Source organism: Oryx dammah, unplaced genomic scaffold (genome assembly GCF_014754425.2).
Source record: "Oryx dammah isolate SB20612 unplaced genomic scaffold, SCBI_Odam_1.1 HiC_scaffold_18, whole genome shotgun sequence".
In the NCBI taxonomy this organism is placed as follows: domain Eukaryota; kingdom Metazoa; phylum Chordata; class Mammalia; order Artiodactyla; family Bovidae; genus Oryx; species Oryx dammah.
Window position 1 is genome coordinate 66,732,222 of NW_024070202.1, and position 21,440 is coordinate 66,753,661.

The 21,440-nt window shown below is 46.0% G+C and overlaps 1 protein-coding gene across 1 annotated transcript in view; it reads right to left on the reverse strand.

Moving 5' to 3' along the window:
- WIPF3 (WAS/WASL interacting protein family member 3) overlaps positions 1-21,440 on the reverse strand; it is an 81,123-nt gene that overhangs the window by 14,821 nt on the left and 44,862 nt on the right. Inside the window, exons 3-5 of the mRNA XM_040259706.1 lie at positions 10,978-11,110; positions 6,943-7,074; positions 3,372-4,103 (exon numbers count right to left, since the gene is read on the reverse strand). Coding sequence (XP_040115640.1) covers positions 3,372-4,103; positions 6,943-7,074; positions 10,978-11,110 — 997 coding nt within the window. The remainder of the gene's footprint in view (positions 1-3,371; positions 4,104-6,942; positions 7,075-10,977; positions 11,111-21,440) is intronic.

Below are 21,440 nucleotides of genomic sequence, written 5' to 3' on the forward strand. Positions count from 1 at the left end.
ATGCAGGAGACCCAGGTTCGATTCCTGAGTCAGGAAGATCTGCTGGAGAAAGGATAGGCTACCCACTCCAGTATTCTTGGGCTTCCTTAGTGGCTCAGCTGATAAAGAATCCACCTGCAATGTGGGAGACCTGGGTTCGATCCCAGGGTTGGGAAGACCCCTGGAGAAGGGAAAGGCCACCCACTCCAGTATTCTGGCCTGGAGAATTCCATGGACTGTATTAAGTGAGTTGATTTAATTAAAGTGGCATGTAGTAGGGGCTCAATGAATATTAGCTGCTATGATAGTATCAACCCTTGTCATCAGATGGTACAGCCCAAAGAAGTGAAGATACTGCACAATCCTATGCAAGGGAAAGACTCTCTATAGGTGAGACTTGGGGTGGGACTGGATGAGCAGGCTGGCGGGGGCTTGCTCCTGCCCTTGCGTTTCTGCTCACACTCATTCTCCTGCACTTTAGTCCCTTGTTTCTCCTTCCAGTTAATTTAAAACCTATCTGGCCCCCAGGGCCCAACTCAAATCCCACCTACTTCGTGAATTCTTCCCTGATGATCTCCTTTGCATGACTTCTTCGGGTGACTCATTTGGCAGTTCATAACCTGCTGCTTTGGCACATCAGCTCGGGTACTAGACTCTTCACCTTGCTCTTGAAGTGATGACAACTGCACCATCAGTATCTGTGCCAAGATGTTCACAAGTACAGTCTCCTACTATTCCCTGTGGTTGGTCTGAGCAGAAATTACCCTCGTGTTGTTTGTGGAAAGCCAAGTTTCAGGTCCAAAGACACAGTGGAAGAGGCCAGACAAGCACCCATCCTGGCATCCGGTTTGCAGCGCCAAAGCTGGCCTCCCTAAGGCCATCAGTGCACCTCGCCCCTCAGCTCCGCCCTTTGCCTTTCCCTTTCTCAGTCTCCCTCCTCTTCCTTGCCTGTCTTCCCTTCCTCTGTACCAGGATCCACTAGGATTTACTTGTTCCCACAAGGGGACTAAAGAGGATAAGGGGCTGTGGACCTCTCTTCTGGGTGAGAAGCTGCCTCTCCACTTGGTCAGAGAGAAGGAAGTCAGGCTGCTGAGCCCCTAGCTACCCCTCTCCCCATGCAAAGCACTCCAGGCATACTTCCTCACTTGGTATGTATAAGAATCCTCTGTAAAAGGTGTTATTGTTACTATTTCCATTTGTCAAATTAAAAAAAGCAAGGTTCAAGGGCATTAAAAACAGAAGAGGGTGGGAAGGCAGGATTTGAACTCAGATCTCTCTGAATCTAAAGCACTGATTTTTTTCACCCTATCTTAAACATTTAGGAATCATGAGCCTCAGAAGGGGCTCACTAGTACTAATGCTGGACATTATGATTAGTCAGTTGAGAAGAGAATGATTAAAATCTTATCTCTTGTGATAAAAAGCCTTAAAAATATCCTTGCTTTTTGTACCAGGAACTCCCTTTCAGGAACTTATCCTTTAAAACAAAAATCTAAAATGTAGACTACAATTGCTATAAGGTATTTCCTGTAATATTATTTGTAATAACAAAAAATGGAATCAACAAATATCTTAACACTAAAAATATGGTACATATCAATTATATTAATATGCTTATAGATACATTTTAACAATTTCACAAATATCAAATTACATCAAAATTGCTTTTAATATTATTTTAAATAAAAACAGAATAGAAAATAGCATATACAAAATCATATTAACCATGTAAATATGTAGGTATGTTAAAAGAAAAAAAGAAACACATCCAAATATGATAGTTTTTACTTTTGGGTGATGTTATTATGGGTGATTTCATTTTTTTCTATTTGCTCTACAATGAGCTTGTATTATTTTTAATTCAAGGATATATATTTAAGAAACTTTCTACATCAAAAGATTTTCTGCAGATTCAAAGATACAGAGAATTATCTTTGTAAATAAAAGATAAAAATTATCTTTGTAGTAAACTTGGCGGTTACTAGTAGGGAGGGGTGGGGGCAGGGCAAGATAGGGGAAGGGGATTAAGAGGTACCCACTACAAAGTATAAAATAAATAAGACACAAGGATGTAATGTACAGCTCTAGGAACATAGCCAATATCTTACAGTAACTTTAAATGAAGTATCCTCTATAAAAATATAGACTCACTATGTTGTATACCTGAAACTAATATAACATTTTAAATCAATTATGCTTCAATTAATAAAAAGAATATCTTCTCAAAAAATTTTTTTTCTGAAAAATCAAGGAATACGAGCCTGTGTGTATAATTGTGGATATATGTTGGGCTATGTGTGTGGATGTAGGTTTTGATGAGTGTGTGCATATATTTATTAGTGTATGTGTGTGTCTGTGTGTGTGGGGGTGCTTGCCCTATGGCTCAGTGGTAAAGAATCTGCCTGCAACGCAGGAATTGCAAGAGATGTGAGTTCGATCCCTGGGTCAGGAAGATCCTCTGGAGGAGGGCACGGCAACCCACTCCAGTATTCGTGCCTGGAGAATCCCCGTGGACAGAGGAGCCTGGCGGGCTACAGTCTAGGGTCACAAAGACTCAGCATGCATGTGTGTATGTGTGTGTGTACATGGGTGTGTGTGAATGTGCAGTGTGATTTCCATTTAGAAGCACACCAAAGGTGACTGAAGCCTCATCACTTCATGGAAATCATAGTCATGGAGCATGTATATTCAATCCAGATCATCTCTGCTGGAAACATGAAGGGATTATTTTTAAAGTTTGGCTGAAAATATGGACCCTCAGTTTTCCTGAGTCAGCTGGAGAACCTGCCAAAAATATGGCAGAATGCTAAACTAATCTACCCAGGATCAATGAAAATCGTGGCTGGAAGCCAGACTATAACTCAGACAAAAATTACACAGGAGAGCTGGTTCTGGAAACAATTGCACTTATAGCTGTCCCAACCAGGGGAATGGTGATAGTAAAAACGAATAGACTTTTCTAGATCTCACTGTTCTGACAACTGCATGAGGGGAGAATCATTTCTATGCCCATTTCACAGATGGAAAGAAAGCACAAAGAGGCTGAGGAATCGCCCTGGGTCACACAGCTAGTCATGGCAAGGTGATTAAGGCCAGAATCCCTAGCTTGTGGTCTGCACCACCTTGGACAAGTCTTCCAGCCTCCCTTACCCTGGTTTCCTGTCTCTAACCTGAATACCTCAGCATAAAGTCATATAAAACAAGTTTCTCTTGCTCCACAGGGCACTGAACAGGTCTGATCTAAAACAAAATTCAGAGTTAAGACATCCTGGAGGTTTTCTCAAGTGGGCCACAGGTGCAGGCCTCTGGGGGTGTCCATAGTACCTCCAGAGCTGCTGCCAACGGTCAAAAAAAATGATCCTCCGAGACGACCACCCAACAGCAGTGCTTACCGGGGCCTCGGCCTGGCCTCTTCTTCTGCAGGAATGGCTGAGATCCCGGAGGGGCGGGTGGCGCTGGCAAGGCCTGCCCGCTGGGCTTGGGTGGGTGGGCCTGGAAGCTGGGGGACTTGGGGGGCAGCGGGGGTGGGACTTCACTGCTGCTGTTAGCACTTGGCAAAGGGGGCGCAGGCAAAGAGGATCTGGGGGTGCATGAGGCGTAAAGGGGGAGTGGAGGTGGCAGGGGCGGCGGGGCGGGAGGCTCCCGTACATCTTGGGCCGGGCTGGCAGCGTCTGCATTGAGCCCGGGGTGCCCACAGGGAGGGAGCAGAGGGAGCGGGGGCGGGACGGGCGGTAGGTGCAAGGGGGCTAGCTGGGGCTTCGCTGACTTGTCACTGGGACCCAAGGCCGGGGGCGGCGGGGGTGGCGGGGGTGGCGGGGGAGGAGGCGGCGGTGTGCAGAGCAGAGGCGGTGGAACCACCGGGGGGCTCCCTTTGGTCGGTGGGCCAGGGGGGGACACCAGCGGAGCTTTGACCGGGGAGGACGGCGGCAGGGGCGGAGGGGGCGGGGTGGGGGGAGGTGGAGCGGGCATGCTGGGGCGAGGGGGCGCCGCCCTGGCCACGCCGTGCCCCTCAGAGGCGTTGCCGAGCCTGGGAGACGCAGGGGGGTTGAACGGGCCGCTGATAGTCTTGGCGGGAAGCCGTGGGGAAGGCGCTAGGGAGCCAGGGCCCTGGCCGGTCTTGCCACCTGAAAGCGAAAGAATTCTGGGTTAGCTCAGCGGGTGGAACTGGGAGAGGCCCCAGGGTGTGCGCCCTAGCGAGGGGCTCTGTCCAGCACGACCTCAGTGAACCGCATGCTGGTCATTCTCCTCTGGCATGTCCGCTGGAGGCTGCAGGTGGAGCAGCTGGCACCCAAGAGGGCCGGCCCAAGGCCCTGCCCTGCAGAAGCACACTGGCCTCCGGTGAGACAAGCCTGGCTGGAGCTGCCAGACTGCGGCTGTGGCACCAGCTGCCTGCTGTATCCCACCTCCACCCTCCAACCAGGATGTAGGGCTGCCCTGACCTCCTTCACCCTTCCTCCTCTCAAGGCCACCCTCACCCTCACCCTCACCCTCACCCTGTTATGCTCTAGGCCGGTCAGCCGTGTCTGCGGGTGTACCAACCAGAAGCTCCAGACGAGGGAGGTTTTCCTCACTCCAGCGGTTTGTGAACATGGACTTTGTTTCTGACTTGAGAGGAGATTCAAGATTCCCTGAATATATTAGGTGATTGGAAAATCAATGGGAATACACCCTGCTTTGGGGATGCGGGTCCAATGACCTTGAACCTCCCAGTTCCATACCCTCTGGAAAATCAAAGATCCCTTTCCCAAGGGCTTTTGCCCATTTCTAAGCGGCTTGCTGTCTCCTGATCTCCTGGCTTTCTTACCGTGTAGATCCTTCACCACATCAACCCCAAATTGAAATCCAATGTCTCTTTAAATCCAATGCCAACAGCAACAACAACTTGCTCACAGTAAGCATTTGTGTTTGGTGGATGTCATGGAAGACTTGGGTGGAGGGTGCTCCCTGGTTGGGGCCTCCTCACTCTTTGCACACACTTTCACCCTACTTGCCACTTCTTACCCTTTTTTCCCCTCTGTCACTTCAAAGTAAAAAAAAGTCCCTTTTGTTTACTGCACAAAAGTTCTGCAGTCACTTAAATATGTCCTTGGAGTATCACTCCACTTAGGAGGCATATTAAAACATTTCTTCCAAATAAATACACTTTCCCTAAAAGGAATTTTTGGGAATACATTTTTCAGCACGTGTATAATCTCTATGAAAATATTTGGAAACCACTAGAAAATGTTTGCTTCTCACAACTTCAGCTTCCTGGTGCTGCAGAATAGGAAACACAGGTTTCATATCAAATTATAATGCCAGCAGCTGTTGGTGGTTCTGAGCTTTTCAGTCCCTGAGTCTCCAGTGTGTTTACCAAACCAGGTGCTAAAAGTACTTGGTGCCAAAAGTCAGGCCGATCATGGAAGGGCATGGAAGAGGTGACTCGGGGGCTAAAACTAAGTGAGCAGGACCACAATAACTCTGGCTTTCCAAACGGATGACCCTACTCTGGCTATGATGCGACATCCACCTGGACACGTGACTCATGACATGAGTCTCAACTGTGGAACGCTCTTCTGGAGGCAGGGTGGAGATGTCATTTTTCCTCTGTTGAAATTTTCTTTTAGATGGCTGTGGAGGAGATAATATCTTTGCACATATGCATCCACCCTGGCGGACTTGGTTCCACCAGGGTGCTAAGGCAAGCATTGCCAGAATGGCTGACTGTCCATGAGCAGCACCAGGAGGTCCCCACCTGGCCTTTTCAGGGTCAGGATCTACCACCTGTGATTCCAGCATGAGACATTTTCTATAAGGTCCAGGGTAGGTGTGAGCCTCAGAAATTCCTGCCTCCAAGTGTTCCAGCCTGTTTTCAGTAGTCCACAGGGATGAAGATGGAGGACCTAGGCAGCTCTCCAGACAAGGCAAGGCCTCCCTCTCTACCCACCAGCCAGATGACTTTAAAGAGGTAACAAGTTTGAGTAGCAGAATCAATCCCTGAATAACTAATCTTAAGTTTTTAAGTGTCTGAGAGCACCATGTATCTGAGATTCCAAAACCCTTAAAGTGGGTCAGTTAAAGTACAGGAGCCTCTACTTACTAAATGGCCAACCTTATGAGAGATGGGCAAACCCGTTTGTATCACCATGTGAGCAACAGAAGCAAGGACAGCACAAATCCTTGCCCAGCTTGTGTGCATGCCCATTCTGGGATGAAGCAGAGAGCTGAGCAGAGTGTGTTCAAGGGGAGACCCACAGGAGTCAGAATCAGCTCTGGCGAGGAAACCAGGCAGCAGACAGGGCTCCGAGAGTGAGCACCAAGCGAAGGGTTTCCTTCATCACATGAACGCAAGCCCTCGAAATCCAGCTGGAAACACAAGAACAGACCATGAAGCGGTAGGGAAAGGCCACCTCGAGAGCATCACGGGGGCTTTGCTGACATGAAAGGAATCAGCTTTTGAGCCTGGGTGTTTATCAAAAGATGAAATATGTCTTCCTCCTTCCATCTGTGTATGTTTCCAGGAGACCTCGTATTGCATGGAAGTCTCATTACACATTCTATACAAGCCAGTGATGTCTAGGGTTTGTTACATGGCAACACCTAACAGACATGATGCTAGAGACCCATCACAGCTCACACTGCCAGTGAGTCCACAGTGACGTCACGAAGACCTTCTATTGTGATTTACATCCATACTTTGCAGTGTGGGCCACGATCACACCATTGCTAAACACGCCACACTATGGCAACTCCTTCTTCAGTGATCACAATGGGATGATTTAAACAGGATGAGGATTTCAAAGATCCCTTAGAAACAGTTCTGTGTTTTGAAAACTTCTAGTACTTATGCTTCCAAAGAGGTGATCTCCTACCACATGACTATTCACTCTAAACATGTCACTTATGGGCAGTGAGGACTGCCCTGTTGGTTCTGCAAGGCAAGGAGATAAGAGTCAAACGCAGCCAATTTGAACTCTTCCTTACCTGCTGCATCCCTCTGGCCTGCCGGTCGTAAAACTGGAAAACCACCAGCAAACAGATCTCCCAGGGCTGGAGGTGTGCTCCCTCCTCGAGAATTTGCAGGACCTCCTCCTTCTTTGTTGGTTCCTTTAGAACCTGGAGAGAGAAGAGGCAAGTAGATGTGGACCTGAGCGGCCAGCTCTCACCCTGGCCATGGTCTAACACTGCCCGTGGCAGCCTTCCCTTCTCCCCCCACCAGTGTTACCCTTTTCCTACTCAACATCTTTCTCAAGAACCCCTGCCTTGTGCTCTGGCCTGTCTGACCCCCTCTTCAGGCTACCAAAAACCCATCAGTAGTAACCATTCTGAAAAAGGATCAAAACACAGGCATCTCTATACTGCCATTTAGTAGATGTGTGTGTGCGCGCAGTCTGTGGGCTCTTTGTAATCCCATCAACTGTAGCCCGCCAGGCTCCTCTGCCAGGGGATTTTTTCAGGCAAGAATATTGGAGTGGGTTGCCATTTCCTCTTCCAGGGGATCTTCCCAACCCAGGGACTGAACCTGCGTCTCCTTCATGGGCAGGCAGATTCTTTACCACTGAGCCACCTGGGAAGACCATTTAGTAGATGTCACCTTTTAAATTAGAAAACCCAAACACTGTAGGTAAAGAGCTGACCCCATTTTCACTCGACTGTTGTGGGAGGACTAGACGAAGAAAACCCATAGATTTAATTTAGGCAATAATTTTAACTTCTGGTCCACAGAGCCTGGTCCAGGATTTGCAAGCAGGAAGTAAAGGTCTGCAGTGATTTCTTCTTTGGCATTTTCATTCTCTGTCTCCCCAGCTCCCACTCCCTGGGCCTACTGCTTTTCCCTGCACTTTTTTTTTTTTTCCTATGGGAAAGAAAGCTCCTGAGCTCCTGAGAGATGTCACTAATTCCAGCCTTCCAGATGTGTGTGATTAGCAACTACATAAAATGAGAAGACACTGAGCTTACAAGAATTTCTGGCAGACATTGTTCACAGCCTGAAGCTAATATGCACAGAGAAATCAGGGCACAGTGCCTACTGGTGGAGGAATGTGGCCAGATTATTCCTAGTATTAACATTAAACATTACCTCTTCACTGGAATGATAAAGAAATGAGTGTCCCAATAAAATGAATTGATCTGTTAACTTGTTTGTTGTTCAGTCACTAAGTCATGTCCAATTTTTTGTGATCCCATGGACTGCAGCATGCCAGGCTCTTCTGTCCTCCACTGCTCCCAGAGTTGGCTCAAATTCATGTCCACTGAGTTAGGCTTAACTAATTAGATGGTGGGTCTAGCCAGAACTAATTTTTATTGTATCAGTGCTGAAAATGTTTCTTAAAATAATTTGCCTATTGACATATATAATTATAGATATTAGATACAATTATATTTTAGGACTATCTTTGAGAATAACCATCATGTATCATTGCAAAATATATGGAGCCATAATAATACCTTATATTTGAATATATTTCATTTTTTTTACTTTTGTTTTCTTTTTTAAATTTATTTATTTTAATTGGAGGCTAATTACTTTACAATATTGTACTGGTTTGTGCCATACTTTGTATATACTGGGCTTCCCTTGTGGCTCAGCTGGTAAAGAATCCGCCTGCAATGTGGGAGACCTGGGTTCAATCCCTGGGTTGGGAAGATACCCTTGAGAAGGGAAAGGCTACCCACTGTAGTATTCAGGCCTAGAGAATTCCATGGACTATATAGTCCACAGGGTCACAAAGAGTTCGACATAACTGAGGGACTTTCATGTTCACTTTCACTGTAATATTATTTCAGCCTTCAACAATCTTGACCAAAATCTTCAGGTTTTCAGGTACTATTATCTCCCCCCATTTTGCAGATGAGCAAACTGAGTCTCAGAGAGGTTCCCTGGTATGCACGGTGGCAGAATCAGAACTCAGCATGGGTCATCTGATGGCAGGAACAAGGATCCTTTTACTCCATCATACTCTAGAAGACATAGAAACTTATAGTCATATGATTCTGTGAGAGAATTCGGCAGAAATATTCTTCCTTATGGAAAATAAAATCTTTGCATTTGTTAGGGTTGAGACTTGAATTTTTTGCTCATTCAATTTGAGGATTATGTTGACACAGCATAAGTGATCTTTAAATGTTACTTCACAGTGGATAAATACATCCAAACGATCAAATCTTCAGTTCAGTTCAGTTCTGTTGCTTAGTCATGTCCGACTCTTTGTGACCCCATGGATTGCAGCACGCCAGGCTTTCCTGTTCATCACCAACTCCTGGAGCTTGCTCAAATTCATGTCCATTGAGTCGGTGATACCATCCAACCATCTCATCCTCTGTCATCCCCTTTTCCTCCTGCCTTCAATCTTTCCCAGCATCAGGGTCTTGTCCAGTGAGTCAGTTCTTCTCATCAAGTGACCAAAGTATTAGAGTTTCAGCTTCAGCATCAGTCCTTCCATTGAATATTCACTGTTGATTTCCTTTAGGATTGACTGGTTCAATCTCCTTGGAGTCCAAGGGACTCTCAAGAGTCTTCTCCAATACCATGGTTCAAAAGCGTCAATTCTTCAGTGCTCAGCCTTCTTTATGGTCCAACTCTCACATGCATACATGACCACTGGAGAAACCATAGCTTTGACTATATTGACCTTCGCTGGCAAAGTAATGTCTCTGCTTTTTAATATGCTGTCTAGAATGGTCATAGTGTTTCTTCCAAGGAGTAAGCGTCTTTTAATTTCATGGCTGCAGTCATCATCTGCAGTGATTCTGGAGCCCAAGAAAATAGTCTCTCACTGTTTCCATTGTTTCCACATCTATTTGCCATGAAGTGATGGGACCGGATGCCAAGATCTTCATTTTTTGAATGTTGGGTTTTAAGCCAGCTTTTTCACTCTCCTCTTTCATTTTCATCGAGAGGCTCTTTAGTTCCTCTTCACTTTCTGCCATAAGGGTGGTGGCATCTGCATATCTGAGGTTATTGATATTTCTCCTGGCAATCTTGATTCTAGTTTGTGCAGCCCAGCATTTCACATGATACACTCTGCATAGAAGTTAAATAAGCAGGGTGACAATATACAGCCTTGACGTACTCCTTTCCCAATTTGGAACCAGTCCATTGTTACATGTCTGGTTCTAGGTGTTGTTTCTTAACTGCATACAGATTTCTCAGGAGGCCAGTAAGGTGGTCTGGAATTCCCATTTCTTTAAGAATTTTACACAGTTTGTTGTGATACACACAGTTAAAGGCTTTAGCATAGTCAATAAAGCAGAAGTAGATGTTTTTCTGGAATTCTCTTGCTTTTTCTATGATCCAACAGATGTAGGCAATTTGATCTCTGGTTCCCCTGCCTTTTCTAAATCCAGCTTGAATACCTGGAAATTCTTGGTTCACCTACTGTTAAAGCCTCGCTTGGAGAATTTTCAGCATTACTTTGCTAGCATGTGAGAGTGCAATTGTGCAGCAGTTTGAACATTCTTTGGCATTGTCTTTCTTTGTGACTGGAATGAAAGCTGACCTTTTCCAGTCCTGTGGCCACTGCTGAGTTTTCCAAATTTGCTGGCATATTGAGTGTAGCACTTTCACAGCATCATCTTAGCTGGAATTCCATCACCTCACTAGCTAATGGGTATAGGTTTCCTATTGGTGTGATGGAAATGGTCTGGAACTAGACAGGGGTGATGGTTGCAACAACACTGAATATATAATTGCCACTGAATTGGACACTTTAAAATGGTCAAAATGATGAGTTTTATATTGTGTTATTTTAAAACAGTTAAAATAATTATTTTACCATGAGGTTTTTTTTTTTTTTTTTAAAGCATTTGAAAGTTGATGGTAGATATGCTAAACATCATCAGCAGATCAGGAAAGGTAGCTCTGATTCTCTCACCCATGTATACTGTACACCGAGCAGGTCTGAGATGACCAGATATGTGTCCTGATTAGCACTTGTGGCCCTGTCCTGAGAAAGCCAGTGTCTGGCTGAGCCTCATATGGCCTGCCCTTGGCTCTTAGCAGGCCAGATGCTCACTTACCCTCAATCTGCGGGGCACTGCGGTCATTGATCTGCGTGACTTTTCGGAGGCGAGTCCCTTGCTGGATATCAGCCAACAGTGCACTCCGACCTTTGGCATCTGCCTTTCTCAAGCTGGAAGCATCTGCACTTACCTGTAAGGGAATAAGAGGATTTGATTATAATTCCATATAACATTTGCAGGTAAGCCATATGTCCTATCTGAGGTAAGTTTCCCCTCCCATGCTTTTCTGCCTTCCCTGTTTGCTCTCCCCTGCATCACTCTCACCAGTGCAGTTATCTAGGGGTCTTAGGTCTTGCGGGAGGCTTACCTCCTGCCCTGCTCACATCCTTCTCCCTGGGGACCCAGAACGGATTCTTTCTTGTGCTGAGACTCCCATAATCTTAAAGAGCCCTAATTCATGGCCCCTTTTCCTCCTCATAGGTGAGCCCCATCCACTTATCTGGGCTTCTGGCTGTGTGTTCCTGACTCTGGCTCTCAGGTTCTGAATAATTACCCTGCCTGGTGTCCCCAGGTCCCCTCCTGGACCAAATTCAGAAAGAAAGAAGTGCAGGAGATGGCAATGAAAGTTTAGTGACTGCTTTCTTCTCTGTGTCTGAGTGTGTTACTTTAATTCTCACAAAATCTTGTGAGTTTCAAGTGAGTTTACCTTCATCTTACAGGTGAGAAAGGACTATGAATCTCTTCCCAGTCACAGGGCTAGGTCCTAACCCAGATCTGCTGAATTCCAAAGGCCACGTGCTTTTTATTTTGAAGCACTACAGAGGTCAAGGTCATGGTGCTGTAGTTAGAGCAAGTATTCTCTGGGCTACGAAAATGCTTTGTAAATATGTTCACGAGAATAACCTCTGCAAGTAACACTGAGGTCCGATCGTTTCACTTCCACTATAGCTTGTGCTGATACAGCGGGGTCTTCATGGGCTATCAGAACCAGGGAGCAGCAGAAAGAAGATACACAGGTTGGTGGCAAATAAGGGAGGCGGGGGTCACACTAGAAGACATAGCCAGGAGGACCCTCCACAATTAGAAGGTTTATCTTACATGACCTAAGATCTGGTTAAACATTTCTCAAGGTGAGAAATACTTTCTAGCACCTGCTGTGTGGGGAATACCATGTCTTTGGTTTTCAGCTTAAACATCACTTTGGAGGTCTTTTCTGGTGCCTAACCTAAATAAGGCTACCCAGGGTTCTCTCTTAGAGCACCATATTCCTTTTATCCCCTGTAAGTTTGTCACAGTGTATACATTTATACTTACCATTCCTTGTGGAAAATTTCCAATTGTGGTTATGAGTTGCAGATTCACCACCCCCACAAGACTCTCTTAGGAAAGAGATTTTGTTCATTTTTTTCACTAATACCTCCCCCGCGAGTAAAACTTGGCCCTGCTGCTGCTGCTGCTGCTGCTAAGTCGCTTCAGTCGTGTCCGACTCTGTGCGACCCCATAGATGGCAGCCCACCAGGCTCCCCCGTCCCTCGGATTCTCCAGGCAAGAGTACTGGAGTGGGGTGCCATTGCCTTTTTGGAAAACTTGGTCCTAGATAGGCTCAAAAACTGTTTACTGGATGAATGAATGAATGAGTGTGAATGAACTAAACCCAGGATGCATAACACACTGGTCTTGCTCTCAAGGGCATAAGCAGGTACCAGGGAGACGGTACACTCATGCACAGCATATGACTGCGTGTCCACGTGAGTCGCACAGAGAGGAGGACTCCAAGAGTTCAGAAAGGATGTATTTATCAGGCTCAGCAGGCTTTGAGGAAGGCAGGAGACCTTAGATGGTCCTTGAAGGACAGACAGAACTTATACGAGCTCTTGCAATAGCCATTTTCTCCACATGGCCACTTGCCAAAAAGAACCACCAGAGACTCTCCAGTGTCTCTCTCAGACTGGAAATGAAGGCAACTGCGGTTTTAGTTAAAAGGTGGCGAGTCCGCATTTTCACCAGCTGACTCCATGGCCCAGGTGACGCATCTTACACAGGCTTTGAAGGGCACAAGCTCCAAAGTCAGTTTCTTGTCGCCTGGAAACATGCTTTTGACCTCTTGAGAAGAGCTCACTGATGATGGTCAACAACTGAGCTATGAGCCAGAGGTCCCAGTCCTAACGACACACATCTTTACGCGTATCTGTGCGAATGCACATGTGCAGCAGGATATTTCCCACACAAGACGGTCTCTAAACTCTTTCTCTATAAACCATTAGCCCTTGAGTCATTTTAGACTTCAAAATTTTAAGATTTATAACATTTACTCTTGTATTTAGAAACAATTAGTAACAGGAATAAAAGGCAAACAGAAATATCATGACCCTCGTCAAGGGAAGTATGAACATTTTTGTAAAAATCTAGCATTACAGTTGCGGGATTAGGGGGTGAAAGTGTTTTGTAATTTTCTTCCTAGTTACGAGATAAACAATACAATGACTTGCATTCTTCTGTTAAAAGAAGCAACTGGAACCATACTCTAACAATCCCCAAGTGGGGGTGTGGGTGTTCATCTTACCGTCTTTAAACTCCATCTTTAAACTGGTTACCCAAATGCACGCCCCATTCCTTAACCTTGCCCATCCCGAGCTTTAAAAGTGGGTGCCATGAAGCCCTGGAGTGGTTTTGGGGGACGGTACTAGGTCCTCATTGCTTCTCAGGCAGAGAGTGGGGGCTGCTCCCTAGTGGCGGTGTGCAGGCTTCTCGTGGGAGTGGCTGCTCTTGGTAAAGAGCAGGGGCTCTAGGGCTTGCGGGCTTCCGCGGTTTCAGCACATGAGCTCAGCAGCTGTGGCTCCTGGGCTCTAGAGCACAAGCCCAATAGTTGTGGCACAGTTGATCTACGGCATGCGGGGTCTTCCTGGATCAGGGGTTGAGCCTGTGTTTCCTGCACTGGCCGGTGGATTCCCCACCACTGAGCCGGCCATCAGGGAAGCCCTGGAATAATGATGTGAATTTGCGTTTCTACTGAGCACAAGCCTCAGTACATTCTTGTCAATTCCACATGACAGACTTGTTGATAAACATCTTCCAAATCACCTGGAGGGTATGGCAGGTCCCATCACGTTTCAACATCCTTCTGTGTGTGTGTGTGTGTGTGTGTGTGTGTTCAGTTGTGTCTGACTCTGTGACCCCATAGACTCCTCTGTCCATGGGATTCTCCAGGCAAGAACACTGGAGTGGGTTGCCATTTCCTCCTCCAGGGGATCTTCCTGACCCAGGGATCCAACTCACATCTCCTGGGCCTCCTGCATTGGCAGGTGGATTCTTTACCATTAGCGCTGCCTGTGAAGCCCCACATTCTTCTTTGCTGCCTTTTTTTCCGTGTGCCACTGTCTGCCAACAAAGATCCATCTAGTCAAAGCTATGTTTTTCCAGTAGTCATGTATGGATGTGAGAGTTGGACTATAAAAAAAGTTGAGCACCGAAGAATTAATGCTTTTGAACGGTGGTGTTGGCGAAGACTCTTGAGAGTCCCTTGGACTGCAAGGAGATCCAACCAGTCCATCCTAAAGGAAATCAGTCATGAATATTCATTGGAAGGACTGATGCTGAAGCTGAAACTCCAATACTTTGGTCACCTGATGAGAAGAACTGACTCACTGGAAAAAATCCTGATGCTGGAAAGATTGAAGGCAGGAGGAGAAGGGGGCGAAAGAGGATGAGATGGTTGGATGGCATCATCGGCTCAATGGACATGAGTCTGAGTAAACTCTGGGAGTGGCTGGTGGTGGACAGGGAGGCCTGGTGTGCTGCAGTCCATGGGGTCACAAAGACATGACTGAGCGACTGAAAGGAACTGAACTGACTGTCTGCCCTGATGATGTCCCACTAGAGGGCGCTCCCTCACCTGGTATTAGTAAAGTTATCCTCAGTCTTCTGTGAGGTAGGAAAGAGCACATAACTAACTTCATAGTTAAGGGGACCACAGCTCAACTGGTTTTGTACAAAAGGACATCTAAGGACATATTCATCAGCACATTGAAGACCATATTTTGCTGTGGTGGGTGTTTCTACTCCACCTGCAATATTTATTAACAGTTCATTCGTAATTTGCTTTCTTAAAAATCAAGCCTAAGAGGTCTGGTTACTGTGGTTACTGGATACAGAAACACGAAAGAGAAGATTTTCATATATTCACTGGGTCTTTTACTCTCTGTAAATCCTGCTTATTAGCAACTTCACTTAAAAAAATGAGTGAGAGAGTCACTCCTGAATACTTTTTCTATGGCAAATATACCCAACAGGCTTGCCTGCCCCCGCTATGTACAAAACAAGGAACTGAGCTATCATTTGAACGTTTGCTCCTGTTCTTTCTTAACATTGCTATTGAATGTAACAATTTGTGAGTTCCACACAAAGCTTTTGTTGACTCAGTTTTTCTAAAGCAAGCTTCCCATGGAATAGCCCGGATCCTTAAAAGATGCAAAGTGGTAGAAGAGTAATGCAAATTTAGACCATGGCCCTTCCAAATACAGGCTGAAAAACTGAAGTAAACCAGGAAGATTAGGACAGTACTAAGTGGGCCAAGGACAACGAGCCATCTGTCCTCCTGTCTTGATGAATTATAAGAGCTTTTGCATATCCATTTGTCGTTCCAGCAAATGAGTTGATCAGGGTTCAGTATAGTTTGAGAGAGGAGGATGGCAGTCCAGCCCAAATGGAGTGAAATGCACGTTGACCTGCTACTGTGACCCTGCTGTCCTATGTCATTACTAATCTGTTTGATTGATATCAGTTTCTGTGAGAAAAACTAATCAAAATCTAGCAGGTTGTTTGTCTCAAAGATGATCTTAACCCAATCAATGCAGTACGATTCCAGCCTTGCAGTCTCCTAAAGGTGACTTCTCCAATGGGGCTGTTAAACTCAAATTAGCACTCAGGCTTCCAGGCACACAGCTTGTTTCTTAGCCCTGCTCTCAGCCGCCCTTCTTTCTCTATACTTGGGGGCAGACAGGGATCAGTAGCCTGCGTACTTGCATTTCTTTACTAAATCTGAATTCCAAGAACAGCCAGAACTGGCATTCATTTCCTCCTGCTGCTACCATCTTTATGTAGAAGAGAGAGCCTGAGATCCAACAGAGACACAGGAAATATTTTCAGAGAACGTGAACTCTCCCCTGTCAGGCCTGACACAATGTTCCCTGTACCCCAAATGTACACAAGCCAGGCTGTTACATAATGAGGCATTTTGAGATCTAACAGTTTTATTTCTCATTTTCAGAAGTTCAAATACTGTATACTATTAAAAATGGACTTTCTATCCTCTTTTTCTGGTTTCTTAAACAACTGTCTACAGATCCAGGACTGTTACCTGGAATACAGAGCTGCTTCCCACAGCATCATATCCTTATCAGGAGGTGAAGCAGAGTTTGGGCCCATTCATTATGGCTATAGGTGATAGGGGAGTCTGGGCCTATTCCGTACATCCATAGAAGCTCCGTCTGTCAAAGTCATCTCATCCAGAGCATCAATTCGGTCATCATATGCTGGCAGCTATCTCCATGCCCAAGGACCTGAAGGCCATCTCAGACCCTTCTCCCTTCCTCATTCTCAATAGCCACTGCATCACAAACTCCTGGTGACTTCTCCTTGGTGATGACTCTAGAATCTGGCTCCTTTTCTCCATTGATGCTGACTTAATGCAGGCCACCAGTATTAATGCAGGCACTTCCAGATTCCTTCAGCTGGTCTTCCTGCCTCCTGTCTTGCCCTCCTCTGCACAGCCACCCGAGTGGTCTGTATAAGGGACATGTCACTTACCATGTCCATAAAAACCTTTGCTGGCTCCCCACTGCCCTCAGGATCAAGTTCAAATCCCTTCACATTGCACAAGGCCCAACCAAGTGACCAGCCCCAACCTCTCCTTCCATGCTGGAGCTCACCTCTGGACCTTAGCTTGAGCTAATCTCTCTGCTCTTTTCACACTTGTCTCTTGGCTATTTTCCAGGAAGCCTCCTGATCCTGGAAGGCCAGATAAAGAGCTCTGTTTTGTTCCTAGAACAACATGCTTACCCTTAGTAGTGCTCCTGCCAGATCAGGTGACTCTGCTCAAAACCTGCAAGGGTTTTCCATTTCCCTTGGAGTAAAAAAAGTCAAAGTCTTCATTAATATCACCCCTGGGCTTGACTGCATTTCGTATGCTGAGTCTACCTGCAAATGCCAACATTTCCCTACCCACACTGGTGTTATAAAGCAGTTCCACTGTATGGCAATCCTCCCTATCTTTGAACTATACTTTCAAGCCTGTGTTCAAGTTCTGCCTCTTACGGGAAGGCTCCCATTGTCCCAGCACTCTATGCTTGCCCCAACTTTTACTTCTCCCTTAAGTGAAAAGTGAAAGTGTTAGTTACTGAGTCATGTCTGACTCATTGTGACCCCATGAACTGTAGCCCACCATGCTCCTCTGTCCATGGGATTCTCCAGGCAGGAATACTGGAGTAGTAGCCATGCCCTTCTCCAGGGGATCTTCTTGACCCAGGGATGGAACCCTGGTCTCCTGCACTGCAGGCAGATTCTTTACTGCCTGAGCCACCAGGGAAGCCCAATTAGCTCTACATCAAAAACTGCTTCCTCTACAAGATCTTTTATTTAAAACTTCTTCAGCTAGTCTTTTCCTTATATGATCCACACCCCCTCCAAAGCATATCGTTTGTAATTCTTGCCAAATACTATAGCTTTTATATTACGCATTGTTTTTCCTCTTATTTTTGAGTGGAAACTCTTAGCATGCAAAAAATAAGTGTTCCTCTTTTAGTACCAGCATATACAACTTAAAAAAAAACTGAGAGCAAATTATCAGTATTTTGTTGAAATGAACTCTGTATAAACTTCAAGACCCTGGGTTTTTGACATTTGTCTGCTCCAACAAAACACGCAGGTATGGTAAGAGAAGTCACTGCCTTTGAGGTTATGTCATAGTCCTGGTGTTTCAAACCATTTTCATACTTTTATCCTTTGGTCACTTTGTCCCAAGAAATGGGGATTCATTCAGCACTATTCTCTCTTATTTGATGATGCTGATATTCCCTGGCTTTTAAGACTAAAATTTAAATTATGAGAAAGCCTGATTTTAAAACCTGTGTTGGAAGAACCTTGTAAACTCAAAAAAGAGCCCAGCATTGGTTGTCTAGGGCCTGACACTAGGAATTGCTAAGAAATACATAATACATAGTTGGAACAATGTCTCAAAAACTGGTTGAGGTTTCATATCTTCTATTTATTTTAGTCAAAAATTATTACCAAAAAGAAACATGTTCCCATCCCAGCAGATTAATTTGCAAGCTAGCGAGATAATACGTTGTTGTTCAGTCACTCAGTTGTGTTCGATTCTTTGCGAACCCATGGACTGCAGCACGCCAGGCTTTCCCGTCATTCACTGTCTCCTGGAATTTGCTCAAACTCTTGTCCATTGGGTCAATGATGACATCCAACCATCTCATCCTGTGTCATCTCCTTCTCCTGCCTTCAGTCTTTCCCAGCATCAGGGTCTTTTCCAGTGAGTCATCTCGCCATATCAGGTAGCCAAAGAAATAACACTATTGTGGGCAATTCCAGCTCATCCCTCCCAGCATTTCTGTCTCGGTTAAAGGTTTTCTCCCATTCATCAAAGCCTTAAACCTGTGACTCCTTCCTCTCTTTCATTTGAAATAATCAGCTTCCACTGAGATCCAATTCCTACTCTTTACTATGCACACTTTGGAGTCTGGGTAACGAAGCTGCAACATGCAAAGTGTGACAGCAACAGCAATAACCCAAAGAAAGTGGGAAGGCATATGTGTGCACTGGGCACTGTCCCAAGTACTGTGCTGGGCTCAGTCGCTCAGTTGGGTCTGACTCTCTGAGACCCCACGGACTGTAGCCCGCCAGGCTCCTCTGTCCATGGGATACTCCAGGCAAGAATACTGGAGTGGGTTGCCATGTCCTCCACCAAGGGATTTTTCCCAACCCAGGGATCAAACCCAGGTCTCCCACATTGCAGGCAGATTCTTTACTGTCTGAGCCACCAGGGAAACCCAAGAATACTGGAGTGGGTAGACTATCTCTTCTCCAGGGGATCTTCCCAATCCAGGAATTGAACCCGGGTCTCTCCTGCATTGCACATGGATTCTCTACCAGCTGAGCTACCAGGGAAGTCCTCCAAGTACTGTATGTATATTAATTCATTTACAGGGCATTTGGACAATCCCATGATGGAGGTACTAGTTATGAATATTATGTCCAGTTTACAGATGAGGCCCAGAGAGGAAGCAGGCTATCTGCCACTAGTTAAGAGGAGAGCTGAGAGGTGAGCCCAGGCAAGTCAGGGTCTCTCATCCACCATGCTGCATCTTAGTAATGACATCACTCAGGAAAACTGTGAAGGGTGAACACCCAGGAGACACATGGGAAGCCTGCAGCTGGGTGGGGGCAGTGGGCCCTCTGCCTTCTGGCTGGAGACCACAACAAATGTTGCATCAAACGGAGTGTGACAGCCAGAGTAGAAAGCAAGGGGTAGGGAAGGGCATCAGAAGGAAGAGGAGGGGAAGAGGGAGAGAAAATGAGAGGGGCTGGGGCCCAAGGAGCTAAGTGCTAGGCCTTTACCAGGGCCAGAAAGGATAGCCAAGGCTGAATGATGGAGCCTGAGAACAGTCTGATTACTGCATTAAACGTGATCCAGCAGCTGTCTTGGCAGGGGGAGGGCGGAGAGCACTTAAAATGGAAACTGCTTAGGGTAACTCTACGCTGTGAGGCTGATACCCTCCACTGCAAAGAGCCTGTACCTGAAACTCCCTCTTCAGGTAACACAGAAGCCTGTGTGGGCCAACCCTGCTGGTCCACCTCTTTCTTTCCTAGTGTAGGCCCCCTACTCTCCTTTCATACCTCCCTGCTGGCTACAGGGGAAAATGCAGGGTTTTCAGCACATGGCCTCCCTTGTTGACTCCAAAATAAACATTATGAGCACTGACTACAGTCCATGCTTCAACCTTCTACCCCACACATTTTACATCCCAGCCACCTGGCCCAGTTCTCCAGCCCCTGAATTGGTCACGTACTTGTTATCTCAAGTTAAAGCCTCCTCTGGATGATATGCCCCTTTCTTCCAACTCTGTCAGTCAAAATCCCATTCATCTTGGGACTTTCCTGGTAGTGCAGTGGATAGGAATCTGCCTGTCAATGCAGGGGATGGTTTGATCCCTGATCCAGGAAGATTCCACATGCCACGGAGCAACTAAGCCCATGCATCAACTACTGAAGCCCAAGTGCCTAGAGCCTGTGCTCTGCAATAGGAGAAGCCACTGCAATCAGAGGGCTGACCACCACAACGAGGAGTAACCCCTACTCGTAGCAACTAGAGAAAGCCCGTGCAAAGCAACCAAGACCCAGCACAGCCAAAAAAATACAGAAAATGAATAAATTAATTTAAAAAGGAGCTTTTCTTTAAAGAAAATCACTTTCATCTATCTTTCAAGGCATAGCTATAAAGCCTCTTCCAGAGATGCCTAGATTAAACCAAGTCAGAATTAATTTCTTGCATTTACTTACTGTATAATAGCCATACATTTTACATGTTTAACCCAGATATGCAGATATTGGCTGAGGTTTCCTGAGCCCTGGAGATCTAGAGGAGACTGGCTCAGAGCCATTCTTGAAGCCCTTGGGACTCTCCAAGCCTCCCAAAGAGTTCTACAGTTTCAAGGCCGTGTATGCCTCATGGGCACGCTTGCTTCCAGATTCCAGGCAGCAGCTCGGCATTGAGCACTGGATACCCCTGGGCCTCATATGGTCGCTCATCATTCCAATATAGGAGGATTCACTGGCTCAGAGTCCCCCACTCAAATCAGTGTTCTGGTTCCTCTCTCTCACTGTCTTCTTAACTGTACCTTCCCTCTGCTCAGCCTCTTAGGAACAAAGCAAATTCTTCCCCTTGCTTCGTGTGGTGCGGTTTAGTCACTCTAGTCATTCTTATTCTGCTTCATTCCTGCCCTCAAGTTCCACTCCCGATCCCACCTCTTTACAGACTATAAAGATATGTCTCCAAAGACAGGTCTCTCCTTAAGAAAAACTCTGATGCCAGTTGCTGAGATCATATGTTTCATAGTATTTAAAAAAATATTTACTTATTCATTTGGCTGTGCTGGGTCTTAGTTGCAGCATCTGAACTCTTCGTTGTGGCGTGTGGGATCTAGTTCCCTGACCAGGGATTGGACCCAGGCCCCCTGCATGAGGAGCTCCGAGTCTTAGCCACTGGACCATCAGGGAAGTCTCATGTGCTACATTTTGATGTGCATCTGTCCTACCCGTGTAAGTCCCTTTAGGCAGAAATTACATCTTAATCAACCCTGCCAGGGTTCAGCACAATGCCTTGAGTAATAAACACTCCCCAAAATTCACTAAAATAAAATTTGTTATTTAATCTGAAAACGCAGTGTGAATTTAAAATAAAACAACTATTTTTGTCGTGAGAATCACAGAAAGGCCTGCCAGGGCACCCAAGT